The sequence below is a fragment of the Antedon bifida genome, chromosome 7 (assembly GCF_963402885.1).
Source record: "Antedon bifida chromosome 7, ecAntBifi1.1, whole genome shotgun sequence".
Taxonomy (NCBI): domain Eukaryota; kingdom Metazoa; phylum Echinodermata; class Crinoidea; order Comatulida; family Antedonidae; genus Antedon; species Antedon bifida.
In genome coordinates this window covers 10,748,990-10,763,113 of record NC_136232.1, presented here as the reverse complement: position 1 = coordinate 10,763,113, position 14,124 = coordinate 10,748,990, and the positions used below count along the sequence as shown (strand labels likewise).

General features: G+C 36.8%; 3 protein-coding genes across 3 annotated transcripts; 1 reads left to right on the top strand and 2 right to left on the bottom strand.

Annotated features, from left to right (window-relative positions):
• Nucleotides 1-50: 50 nt before the first annotated feature.
• On the bottom strand, nt 51-2,397 carry LOC144848337 (uncharacterized). Its single transcript, XM_078705056.1, has 5 exons — nt 2,354-2,397; nt 1,603-1,692; nt 861-1,076; nt 436-546; nt 51-336 (listed from the first exon to the last, which is right to left on the bottom strand). Exons 2-5 carry the CDS (start codon nt 1,660-1,662, stop codon nt 259-261), a joined length of 465 nt encoding a protein of 154 aa, XP_078561182.1. The 5' UTR covers nt 1,663-1,692; nt 2,354-2,397; the 3' UTR covers nt 51-258.
• Nucleotides 2,398-4,974: 2,577 nt separating this feature from the next.
• Nucleotides 4,975-7,365, bottom strand: LOC144848443 (uncharacterized). The gene is made up of 3 exons (XM_078705175.1): nt 5,832-7,365; nt 5,556-5,649; nt 4,975-5,113 (listed from the first exon to the last, which is right to left on the bottom strand). Exons 1-3 carry the CDS (start codon nt 7,323-7,325, stop codon nt 4,992-4,994), a joined length of 1,710 nt encoding a protein of 569 aa, XP_078561301.1. The 5' UTR covers nt 7,326-7,365; the 3' UTR covers nt 4,975-4,991.
• Nucleotides 7,366-8,252: 887 nt separating this feature from the next.
• Nucleotides 8,253-14,106, top strand: LOC144847391 (protein saal1-like). Its single transcript, XM_078703716.1, has 10 exons — nt 8,253-8,308; nt 9,346-9,467; nt 9,671-9,802; nt 10,253-10,336; nt 10,527-10,606; nt 10,818-10,993; nt 11,593-11,799; nt 12,081-12,242; nt 12,668-12,975; nt 13,085-14,106. Exons 1-10 carry the CDS (start codon nt 8,305-8,307, stop codon nt 13,211-13,213), a joined length of 1,404 nt encoding a protein of 467 aa, XP_078559842.1. The 5' UTR covers nt 8,253-8,304; the 3' UTR covers nt 13,214-14,106.
• The last annotated feature ends 18 nt before the right edge of the window (nt 14,107-14,124 follow it).

Genomic DNA, 14,124 nt, shown 5'->3' with positions numbered 1-14,124 from the left:
GGCTTGTGATTGGTCAAATTAAAACAGAAACTTGACATGTTTTTTTTAAACTTTATTTGTAAACAAATATAATCTAAATGTACAATATGTATATTATGTGTTTAGACACACGCTAAATAGTTGACGACTCGAGCTTTACTCGCATAAACGAACTTGCTTATACCGTGTTTAGCGCAATGTATGGCGTTTTGACGTTGTTGTTGTGTACTGAGAATATTGGTAAGTTAGTTACGATACGATAGACCGACCACAACCGTTTCAAAACATTATTGCAGACTTTTGATAAGCAAAGTGAGCATCGAGCAGAAACAACGGGAATGATAAAAAGGCAATCACCTGATGAGAAAGAAGAAGAAAAAAACAAATTAATTTTTTGCTGAAATTAATATTATAAAGATACAATTGTACTGAATATAATAATTGTGTACAACATACCACGCCTATGAGTTCTCTTCGTACGACTTTGCTGTATTGGACGATTCTAGACGTCAACACGACCACAGCTATGATGACAAACGAAAATTCGAAGAAACAACACACCAACTCCTATAACGAATAAAAACACATATATACTTGTTTTTATTCATATTTTAATGTCTATTTTTTCTTTGGATAAACTAAGGAAGTAGATATACAAACATAAATTATTCGAAACCAGATGAAACGAGAATTTTTGTTGAAAAGTTGAGGCACACGCGTAACATCAGTGTATTCATGAATTCTTTTCCTCCCTTTTCCATAATACTGTCGAACACTGACTTAATTGTCATTATATATGTTATAATTATTTGATCTACAGTAATTTGAAAATTCGATTTTTACCGTTGTCTGGTTTATAAACAAAAATAAGAACAACTTACATATCTAATGGCAATTCGCGTATCTGATAACGTACGAATTACCAATAGCAGCAGTACATTAACAGCTACGATGAATGTGAGTGCCACAAACACCGAGTACTCGTTAGGTACGCATCTATAACCGTAGAAGTCTTTGACGATTTCATTGCAATATGGATTGTTCAATACATCATCTATTACGTTCATTACAAATGCAAAAGCTACCAACATAAACGCCTAGAAAATAATTAAAACAGAGTGAACATGAGGATAAATCGTCATATATCATTTTCGCGTATTTAAATTCCACGTCCTACGTTTTCTCACGTCGTCGCGTTGCTGATACGTTTGTCTCGTCGTTGTCGTGTTGCTGATACGTTTGCCTCTCGTCGTCGCGTTGCTGATGCGTTTGTCTCGTCGTCGCGTTGCTGATACGCTTGTCTCGTCGTCGCGTTGCTGAATGTTTGTCCCGTCGTCGCGTTGCTGATACGTTTGTCTCGTCGTCGCGTTGTTGATACATTTGTCTCGTCGTTGCGTTGCTGATACGTTTGTCTTGTCGCCGCGTCGTTGATACGTTTGTCTGGTCGTCGCGTTGCTGAACATTTGTCTCGTCGTCGTCCCGTTGCTGATACGTTTGTCTCATCGTCGCGTTGCTGATACGTTTGTCTCGTCGTCGCGTTGCTGATTCGTTTTTCCCGTCGTCGCGTTGCTGAACGTTTGTCCTGTCATCGAATTGTTTAGTCTTTTCCGCAGGCCTACTTACAATTTCGAAAAACTTGAGTATTCCGTTCCGACTGCAAGCATATGCACACTCACAACCCATCGTGACATATACAATTTTAAGACGCAAATTCTGAAAAAAAGAAGAACGAAGCACATTTTAATCTTTCTCTTTTAATAAATAATAAATAGAAAACCTAGTTATCATTTTAAAGCTAGGTTCTCCCACTAGGACTTAACGCGATGACGTAAGCACAACGCAACTTGGCCAAAGTGACACTTCAATAACCAATTGCGTGTGATTGGTCAAATTACGTACGTTGCGCTTACATCATTGCGTTGCGTCCAAGTAGAACCAAGCTTTAGACAGTATTGATTGAATATCGATGTACCAATTTATAATATGAATACTTATTGATATGATATTATACAGACATAATGATTTGTATGTTGTTATTGAATTTTATAATTGCAGTATTAAAGTTGACATTTCTAGGTCATTGTGGATGAGTTACATCATCGCGTCATCAGTGCCAGCAATGACAAGCCTAACAAGGGCCGCGAGGACAGCATTTAAACATTTAGAATTGAGTTGTTGATGTAAATAGCACGTGATGACGTTTGATGACGCAAGCGCGCCTTGGACCAATCACTGCCGGATCGGCCAGCTAATATTATGTTGTTATGACAGTGGAATAATTTATTATAAGGTAAGCGACCTAAAAGTTTACTACAGTACTATATTAAAGTGGTGCGATACTGAACAGTGTATGTATCATATCATTTAGTGGTACTTTAGCACGGTACTGCCTTCCAATCTCAGGGGCGTGGGTTGAGGTTTTACTTCATGCGGGTAAGCCAGTATGCCTACCATTGTCTCTTTGTAACTCGCATACTTCTTGTCGTGGTATTTTATCCTTTAACATGCTAATAAAGAAATAAACAAAAGCATGACATTCTTGATATTGAATGTCCAATCAATCGCACCCGAGTTCCCATCCATTTCACTTATAGGCCTACTGTATCAGTTACAACACCGAAATGAGGAATATGCATATTTGTCTATGCTTAAACAAAGAATTACTGCAAATGTACGTTTGTTTATTTCATCACATGTCAATTGCTATTTTTTAGTTTGAAGATAAACACTTTCGACAGTTATTTTCTAAATTTGTTTTTATTCAGTTTCTGCCATATAGCCTACATAGAAAAAACAAATATAAAAGGCAAGGAAAGACCAAACAAGACTAAAAAGACTAAAGCCTATGCTAGTTATCACACTGTTAACGTAATTTTAATGAATTCGGTCTAATTAATTACCATCTAGTCTCATCCTGATATACTTCGCTTAAATGTCAAATTGCCAGAAATCATAACAGTTATTAATAGAAAAACGATAAGCGGCTCATTACTGGTTGACCTATTAAAGTGTTATTAAATTAACGCAACTGTGGCCTATAACACACAATGGATGAGTCGCTTTGTCATTCCTCTTTGATATAATTAGGCCTACCAACAACAATGTTTACTTTAATAATGTAGAATAACATTATATATTAGATTACTACATTTTTACAACAATGTTTTGAACAATGCCACGAAAGCCCCAATGGTCTAATGGTTAGGATATCTGCATACCAAGCAGGAGGTTCCGGGTTCGAATCTCGGTTTGGTTCTCACAGATTTCCTCATCTTAATCGTTTCAAATTAAATAATTAAATTTCAGTATATCACCGGGCGGTTTAGAATTAATGTGCTTGTGATGTGTTTATATCTTGAATAAGTGTGACAAAGCTTTTTTCCCACAGAACGCAACGCAAGGACGTAAGCGCGCACCGCGCACAATTTGACCAATTGTCGCTTGTAATTGGTCACTTCTTGTTTGCGTCCAAGTGGGAAGGAACCAAGCTTTATGCTTAGATTACTTTCTAAACATTTGAATCAATATCATCATACATAATTTCATGCACACTCAGATTAGATGATAATCTAACGTAAAATACATATCCATTATCACGTGTACGTGTCGAAACTATATATACACGCTTTTAATTTTGTACGCGTGCGGCGGACAGGTCTCTGACAGCAACAATAACACGATATTTTGAGTTAGATAATTAAATATGAAATTGAAAGTCATTGGCACCGTAGGCGATTTAATTCATGTACTTAGTTCTCCATCTGTTAATACATTCGCAAAAACGACAGATAAGCCAATAATGCCGTTCGTAATTTATTTAAACACCACAATAACAAATCCTGTTTTCCGCAATTGAAATTATCGTGTTGTTTGCTGTATTACACATCATTGTGTCATAAATACCTATACACTATTATGATGTACTTTACTAAATATTAAAAATTATTATTACCACTTTTGAGGGAGTTAGTCCGGTCAAAGTGGGCTAACCAAACCAGTGATAGAATAGGCCTACAAAATAATATATCTCTGAGCTGGTATGATACAATTGCTAAAATGTGAAGATTATTTTGATTATGGTATGTTAATTGAAAACTTACTAAAACAAGACTCACCGAAAATACAAAATCCTTGAACTCTCATTAAGAATTAGATAATACAGTAAGTCATTAGAACATTGATATCTTATGTTGAAATACAAACATTCAATAGGCCTATACATTTAACATACAACACATTAAAATTGAAAGTTAGGATAAAACACAATAAACTTGCTTACTTACGGGTACTTACCTCCTCAATTTGGGTTGTCAGGCGATAAAAGCAGACCTGTAGCTCCCTTTACTCTCCTCATCTCAACAGTAACTGATAAACACATATATACAGATCATATACCATATGTTTGTAACATATCACTCGGAACAATCCATTCCAGTATGATGTCATTAGCTACGGTCGTTTGAACATGTATCAGCAGACTCAGCGGTATTTAACGAAGTTAAAAGGCCAATTTACACAGACGAGCGGTAACGGTATATGTAGAATCTATGTTATTCCTAAAGCTTGATTCACACTAGGACGCAACGCTGGGAGACGCAACGCAAGCGAGTTGACCAATGACAAGCAATAGTTCGAATAATCCATTGCTTGTGATTCATCGAATCACTTACGTTGCGTTACGTCCTTGCGTTGCGTCTGTAGTGGGAACCATAAGCATTATGACCATCACAACGCGGAGCGGGCGGACGGTTTCCGCTCAAGATAGATACAGATTCTATGTGGGACAAGCTACGCGGTTTTCCGCTTACCGTTACCGCTCGTCTGTGTAAATTGGCATTTATTATCGGAAGCATTTTCTAGGTAACACCACTGTATTATGAATGATTATTATTGTTAGTTTACGTAAGATATTTATCTTGTAAAGCATACAAAATGATCGCATATTATTGTCTTTTCGGCCTTATTTATTATGATACATAATCTTCGTCTCATTTTTCAAGAATCTTTTCATATTATCTTATCATCTTTTCAAACATTTCTAAGCCTAGATGTTCGCCGTGGTCCATTAGTCCTGTTGTACACGTTGTTATCCTTTCTTGCAGTAAATGATCTAACAAATCTCCGTACTCTTCAGCTAGAAAGAGATGAGCGGTAACGGTAATAAAAATATAGAACCTATGTTATTCCTTATGACCATTTAAGCTTGATTCCGACTAGGACGCAACGCAAGGACGTAGACGCAACATACGCGAGTTAACCAATCACACGCGACTGTTCGAATAATCCATCGCTTGAGATTGGTCAAACCACTTTGCGTTGCGTTACGTCCTTGCGTTGCGTTCTAGTGGGAACCAAGCTTTACACACAACGCGAAAAACAAAACTGTGTATACTTGATGCACCCCATACACGCCACTTGCAGGTATTACTACTGGTGCCGATATAAGTATCTAACTTAGTGCCGATGATCTAATGACGAGATATACTGTATTTACAGTATACATGCATGGGCTAAATGAAATATTGACAGTATTTAGCAATATTTTAACTTCAAAATGAATTCGTTTCATTACTTACATTCAAAGAAACTGTCCTGATGGTCGATGTGCATGAACGGATTTGTTGAAATAAGTTCGTTCTGTCGTCCATGTTTAATTTCCTTGTGATCAATCTCATACTACATAGAATAATAAAAGTTGGTTTGTTACTCGAGCTCGAGTCGGTTCAAGTTCAAGTTTTGTTGTATGTGCGCGGTAAGTAGGCCTACACGACCGACTTTATTTCAGAGAACCAGTCTTCCATAATTAATTCTTATAAACAAGAATGTAAACAAAGGTACTTTAAAAGTATTACCTTTCTGTAGTGAATTGAGCTAGGAAGTCCAGACTGTTTCTCTTCTACGATGTGAGACTTTGTTGAAGAACTTCTCATGAAGGAACGCCTCCCATTACTTTCAGATACAACTGAGATCTGATCTTTAAAGGTGACGTCATATTTTGGCTGTTTTTCAAGACGATCACGTTTTAATTTGTCTACATCATTGTAATCTATTGATTTATCATGATCTTGTATTTTGTGTAGATGATGAGGAATGACATCCGGGGACACTCCTTTGGTTAGTTTTTCCCATACTGATTTGTGAATGGATTTGGTGTTGAGACCCATGCCTGTAAGAGGTCGTTTTCGATATGGAATAAAACGTTGTTTGGAAAAGCTGGTTTTGGCACATCGAACCTGATTCGCTTGATGGAGACCTTCTCTATTTGTGACCGTTTCTGTGTTTGAACTACTTGATCGGGTTGGTTTGGTTGTCGTAACGCCTTGGTTGACCAATGCTACTTCTTGGTTTATGTAGTGGTTTGGATTGGTGTCTTCGGTCAGGTTGTGCTCTTCTGGCAGTGTATTCGATTTAGCGTCGATCGGTTTGTTTGGTAAATGCCGGTCATTTTTATGTCCTCTTGTCCAGTTTATGTCTATTAACGATTGTTGTGGATGGTTGGAGTTTGATAATTGGTTTTTGGCTGGGCTGCTAAAGTCATGTGATCGAACTGCTGCCACGGTATATTCATGTGATTTCAATATAGACCGACATTTGTTATTGAATAGTTGACTGGCGTCATCATCGCCTGCATCGCTTGGTTCAATACAAAGAGGTTTAACGTCTGCTGTTCGTCTGGTTGTTGTAACTTGTGCTCCTTGAAGTTTGCTGTCATTATTCTTTTCTATAGATGTATTATTTGAGCAATTACCGTCGAGTTCTGCAAAAGCCCAACTGACGTTCTGCTGCGTGGTGGAGTTACTGTTTTCATTTCTGTTTTCAGAGGAAGATCTTATAGATAGAGACGAGCTAGAGCTTGACTGGGACAGGGCCAGGACAGGTGGTCGCGTTCTGATCTTGGTGCTATCTTCATGAACATTTTCGCAGGATTGACTGGAATCGGTGCTGCTATCATCGGACGAAGAATCGGAGGAGGAGGAGGAGGACGACGACGACGACGACGATGTATCAGTAGAGGTGTCTGAAGAGATATCTGAAGAGGAATATCTAACAAGACGTCGTCTTGGCTGCTCAACAACTGCTGTGGAATTAGGACTCTTGATCTTTCTTCGTGGGTTAAACTGAACAGCCCCACCCTCATCATCCGAAGATGTTGTTTTGTCCAACCATCGAAATGCCTTTTGCCGACGGTGTCTTTGTCGACTGACGTCACTAGCCTGGAAATTATCAATTCGTTGATTGGATCTTGTTTCTGACTCATGATGACCAGTTTGCGGATCTTGAAGAACTGAATTCGATGTTCTGTACCGAAACCTACGATAAACCTTCCGCAACTGACGAAATGGCATCAAAAAGGCATGAATGACGCCCTTGCTGTTCCGATTATCAACATCGTTATTGTTGTTTGAATTACATTCAGTTTTAATTGTATCATCACTTGTTGATTCGCCATTTTGTAATCGCTCCATTTTACATCTGAACTTACGGCTATTGATATTTGCTGTTGTTGATAAGGTCTTGATATTAAGTCTTCTTTTATTTTTGGCATGATTGTATTTAATGAAGTAAAAAGCAATTGTGTACATCATGCACAGGCCTATTATAATAACGAGATTGTCAATGTTTGTGTTCATCATCTGTTTTTCTTTTGTGACGACATCATTTCCTTTAAAAGATAAATAAAACTCAATGTTATATTATATTTCCTTATATCTTCTTCCTAGGCCTAGGCTAGCCTCCTAGGCTATAAAATAAAGAAAGCTAGAAAAAAGAGCATTATAAATATTTTATGCTTACCTAAGTATTTGAAGTTTTGCGCTAACCCCATCTTTTAGTAGGCCCAGCTTTAGTATTAATATTAAACTGTCAGTTCGCCATGGGGCTCATACAATAGGTTATACACTACATCAGTCGTAAAAAGGTGGTGATAAAAGAACGGTGTACGTCGTATGTTTAGATAAAAGTTACCTTAGCTACTCCAAATACGCGCATGCATAACCATGGTTATTGCGCGTGCGCTGAACAGCCACACACGTCCCGACGTAACAAGTTGTCTATGAATATGATGATGCCAGGCCCACAAGTATAATGTATTAGGAAGTATAAATAAAATATAGGATGATAAATTTTCCTTATCATTTTATACAAATAAACAAAGAAACTGGTTGTTTTGTTTGTTTTTATCTGAGGCAGGATTTTCGATGATGTATAACACATTTTTGACTCTGTTGACGTGCCATATACTGGCGTACCATACATAACACCCACCATTCCGAATCCGCGCGAGATCCAACATTTGGGACTTGCGCTGCTGCTAGCTCTGCAGAAATGGGTAGGCCTAGGCCTAGCTACAGGCTGATTAGTTCTTTTTATAAATAAATCTGAAATATCCTTTATATGAATCTGATAATTAAGATTAGTGTAAATTTATCTTTCATATCGTCGATAGCGTGGCTAGGCTAGTCAAAACTTAAAGCTAGGCCTACGAGAGGTTTGAGAGAGGAGGCAGGCACGTGCCCACCTTTCACGTACCTGTCCTTTCTAGCGGCCTAGCTAGTAGTAGGCCTCTAGTAGGGTTCAGGGACGATTCGGCCCTGAGACGATTCGGCCCGGGACTATTCGGCCCACTTTTGGTGGGACGATTCGGCCCACTTTTGGGCCGAAACATCCCACTTTGTGGGCCGAAACGTCTCACTTTAGACCAAATTCATATTCATTTTTTTTTTATTTATCAAGTTTTTAAAGGTGTTTAACAATCCGTATTTTATTGATATTGACAAAGTTGATATAATATATATAATAAATTACTAAAAAAACGTAATTTTATATTCAATTTATTACTTCGAAAACCTTGTTTATTTCGTGCATTCGCCAAGCGGCCAACAGAGGGCGTAACTTGTTTACATCGTTCGCGTGACTAAAAAATGATTATTTTTGACAATGTTTTCAAAATGTTTGCTTTATTACATCTTTATCACTAGTAGTGCTACCCCATAGTCACTCTGAAAATAAAGTTTGGGGAAAAAAGCTTATTTTATGATTATAAATGCATATCAAAGCCGATAAATGTAAGTGTGCCGAATCGTCTCAGGGCCGAATCGTCCCGGGCCGAATAGTCCCGGGCCGAATCGTCCCAGGGCCGAATCGTCCCGGGCCGAATCGTCTCAGGGCCGAATCGTCCCGTTACCCTCTAGTAGTAGGCCTAGCTAGTAGTAGGCTTATCTAGTGGATTGGAGGTTGCAGCAGGAATAAGAATAAGATGTTATCAGCTGCAAAACACTTGCAAAACGCGGCTGCTTATTATAGTTTTTAAGTCATTTTTTCACAACAAAAAATTTAATTATTAAAATTATTTATTTTATTTATCAGATCGAAATCCATCGCCAATCCCAGAGGATCTGATTGATCAAGATGTTTTGCGAGCAGACATAATCGGAAGTACAGTGTTTAGTAAACAATGGGTCTTGTCATGTCTTGTTAATCTTTTAAAGGTAATAATTTACTAAGTAACAAGTTAGGGCTTATCCATTCTTCTCTTTTATAGAAACATATCAAGTAGATTTACACTGGGAGCCGGCAGGAGGAGGAACCAATTAAAACAATGTAATAGCTTTTTCGTCAAGCTGTTTCCATAGTTTTTACAAAAATGCAATCTTTATGTTTGTTGCATTTTAATTTTTTTTGTTTTTTCTAGGGTGTTGAAAAAGAGCCAAGTAAAAGTAAAGATGATAAAGATGAGGATAATGATAATAATTCAGATGGGATTGAAATGGACAAAGAACTGGAGGAGGAGCTATGCAAATTATGGGATATGTCAGCCAATGAGGTAATAAGATACTTTACATATAAGGAATGAAGGTAAATTACACTCTAAACATTTCTCCTTTGAAGTAATATAGCCTGCCTGGATAGCAGAATGGACAAAATTAAAATATTTATTATAATAACTATAGAAATAGTGTAATATGTAACAAAAACCAATAGTTGCGGTGGTTAATTTTTAAATGACATTTCTCCAAATAATGAGAGTCAAGTGATCATAGTTCATTAGAAGCGGTGCTGTAATGGTTATGAGCACTCACTGGCTAAACCCAGGGCCCCAAGCTCAAGAGGCCCCAGAGCATGAGCAATCCAATGCAACTACCCAGCGTTGGAGGGACCCTTAGGAGTGCTAAACCAGGGCCTTTGCCCTGTGTGTTGCGCCACTGCATCTAATTTTTATCCTAGGTAATAACACTTTAATAAATTTAAAAAATCAATATCGGATTCTTTTCAGGAAGTTGTTTCATTTCTCCACGAATGGAAGTCTGCTGAAATGCTGATCAGTGTTGTGGCTAAGACAAACTCTCCAAGAACCACAGTAAGTGCATTTACTTTTGTAATGCTGACTTACGCTTGGTTCCCACTACAGACCCAACCCAAGGACATAACGCAATGTAAGTGATTTGAACAGTGGCTTGTCATTGGTCAACTTGCTTGCGTTGTGCGTACATCCTTGTAGGAACCATGCTTAAGGATAGTTTAGAAGACATTCTATTTCTTTATTTCAGGAAATCTGTATTGGAATCTTAGCTAATATGGCATGTACGGAACAAATGAGAAAAGTTTTTACTGAAGATGATCAACTCCGGTAAGAAACACATGTAATGTATTCACAGACTACCTGATATCCTAACTCTTTTAGTTTAAGTCTAATAGACATTGCATTAACATCTTAAGCTCTGTCTACACTATCAACCTAAGTGTGATGTGCCCAAATATGGTAAGAAAGTCACGTAATTGATGTATATAATATCAAATTAAATATGTAATTTTTATTTATTTTCTTTATTGTTCTATAGGAGTTTGCTAATAGCCCTACTTGAAGGCCGAGATCCACCCACTCTAGTTGAGCTTTCACGATTACTACACGCCTGCATCGCTGACCAGGCCACTTGTAAACCTTGGCTGACTGACATTAAGAAGAATTCAACCAGCCTAGATGCACTTACATTTATTTTACTTAGCTCTACAAACTGTAAGTACTGAATTGTAATAATATTTGAAATCCCATTCAAAATATATACGTCCTATTGGCATTTAACCCAGATGTTTAGCACTTAATGCCAAGGAATGTCCACATTATAACATCATTATATTATAATGAATGACTATTTTTAAATGTTCCAAACTGTAATCCGCTCAGCTATCAAATTGTACCAAATACCAGACTTACTGTAATAAATTGCAAAAAAGTGGGTATACAGTGGATCATTTTTGCTATAATAGCACAAAAATAAAAATCTGAAGTTGAATAAAAACACCAGAAACATAACATTTATATTATTTTTATTTTCCCTAATTGTTTAAAAATGCCTCTTTTTTTTTACATTTGTGTACAAATGAATAGACATTTTACTGTGTAAAACTGGAACTATCCCCCCACTGGTAAGAAAGTGCTTATTCTCAATAAAATCGTGTAGCACAATAAAAGTCCCAACAATTATGAAACATAGGGAAAATTATAGATCGATAATTATTGGAAATAAAATGTTTTGCCTTTAAATTGTTAGCTCCCAAACTTCAACAACACCCTGTGGCAACTGTGTTTATGTTGCAGTACTTTGTTTTTTTCAGCTGATCTTGTATTCAACGTTTCTTGTCTGTTGGATGTTTTACTTGATTCTGATCAGGATATATTGGTGTCACTTAGCAACAGTAACTTTGTACAGGCTGTGGTGGAGGCTAGCAAAGAGGTGAAGAATAAGAAAGAAGAGTGTTATGATGTGTTACTACACTGTCTGCAAGTTCTCTCAACAGAGCAAGAAGGAGTCAAAGTTTTAGGTAAGACTTAAGCTCTGTTTACACTCTTAAACTAGTGTGATGTGCCCAAATATGGTAGTGATATGCCCAAATATGGTAGTGATATGACATCATCATGTCCATATATGGGCACATCACATTTTTTTATCTCATTAAGTTTGATAATGTAGACAGAACTTTAGGAGAAGAGATGTTTTAAAAATTGTCAGTAGTACTGTTCATCAAACTTGTTATCAGTTATTCCTTTATTTTATTAATTTTCATTTTTTCATTTCATTTTATTAATTTTCATTTTTTTATAGTCGAATGTTGCAGTCAAGTTTTCCCAATACTCTATGAATATTTAGAAACAATATGTGAAGATGATGTTGTGACTATTGTCGGAAGAGAGAGGGCGCTTTCTTCTGTTGTGTCGATTCTTCAAGTGTTGCTTGTCAACTCTGACATGGGAGATGATGAACAAGGTATTATGATTCCCTTGATTCATCGTGAGCACCCATTTGAAATTCTGTGTGACTATACTAGATACTGTACTAAACTAGAGAATATGCTGTTTTGTACATCTGGGTGATGATTCTATGTAATGTAAAGCTCTGTCAAACTAGTTTGACAAAAAAGTGTGATGTGCGCAAATATGGTAGTGATATTCCCAAATGTGGTAGTGATATGACACCATCATGTCCATATACGGGTACATCACATTTTTTTGTCGCATAAAGTTTGATAGTGTAAACAAGACTTTAGTTTATGTGGAAGGCATGACTTTTCTTGTAAATACATCTTTAGATTGTGTTATTAAGAAAACCACTGGTAATGTACGTACATAATGGAGTAAACATATGTAAAGTAGCTGCCAATCGCTGAACATTTATTGTACTTTTAATTTCAGTTTCAACATTATTTAGATTTCTCCTCTCCATACTTAAAACATTAATATCAAGCACACAACGTTTGAGGAGATTTTCATCAGAGATTGCAAAGAAATTTGTGAAAACAACCACGAGTGATTCTACCCGCACTACGCAAGAAAAGTCATCTTCTAGTAATGAGGAGGCAGAAACCACAACAAACACTGCAAGTATACAGAAATCAGGCAACAATCACCATGGCGATAAGGAGGAAGAATGTGATGTAGACAACAAACAAACAAACATGCTGTTATCTCTACTGACAGATTTTTTTGTTGAAGTCAATCAAGTAAGATTTTGTTTTTTTTTTATATCATCATCATTACCTTTTTTATAACGCCACTTTGGCTGACGGTTTCTTCATTAAAAATGCACTAAAAATCAATATTATTTGTCAGGGTGAAAAGACGTCGCTACTCAGGCAACTTAAAAGTTGTTCACCGAAACTTTTGAAAACACTTTCATCTCACCTTAAGAATTCTCATCCGGATCTTGCGGCCAAATTACAACATCCGGGTAAAACTTGACGTAACCGTTTTATGTAAAATCCTGGTTCTGTATTACGGTTTAACAATGTTGCCAATGATGCTTTCGCATTCATTCATGTTTCTTCGATTGGTGACGCCCCTTTAAAGATTAGTGCGGAAGGCAGACTTGTCTTGGTTTGAACACATCTTCATCGTTATGAGTTCCCACAATCATCATGATTGATTATCACGGAACTAGTAGGTGTGGTGGCAGTATTCACATAAAGATATTACAAACATTACAAGACGTATTCTATTGAAGCTGAGTTTATTGATCAGTTGTTTGTTTTGTCGTGTCGAACCTTACGCAATAATTACTGAAGCATGTGAGTATTCAATCGATTTTGAATTTGGAGAAGGAACATTTGATATTACACTCAAAATTTGTGAAGGACTATCGTTCACTCAAAAGGATTGGAAAGAACTTTCGGTTAAAAACTTCCTTACACTCTTGCAATAAAAAAACCAGTTTGGTTTATTTTCTAAAACTCTTAAAAATGACATTGAAAAGTGTGTTTTATTAGATGAAATTCCAGTTTTGAGAGAAATAGTGTATTATACATTTTTGATAGCAGGTAAGTTTAAATTGAAGTACTGCAGTATACTCTTTTACCAAAGTGCTTAATCAACTTCAGAATAACCTCCTCTTAAGCTCTGTCTACTCTGTAATGTGCCCCAATATGGACATGATGATGTCATATCACTACCATATTTGGGCATATCACCACCTTATTTGGGCATATCACATTTTTGTTGTCAAACTTGTTTGATAGTGTAGACAGAGCTTTAAATTCACACACTGGTTCCAGGGGCATGACATAGATCACCCAATTTGTAACCCACAGGTGAATTTAATAATTTGAAATTACAGATTTATAAAATTAGTTTATTATAGTGTATATTTCATTTAA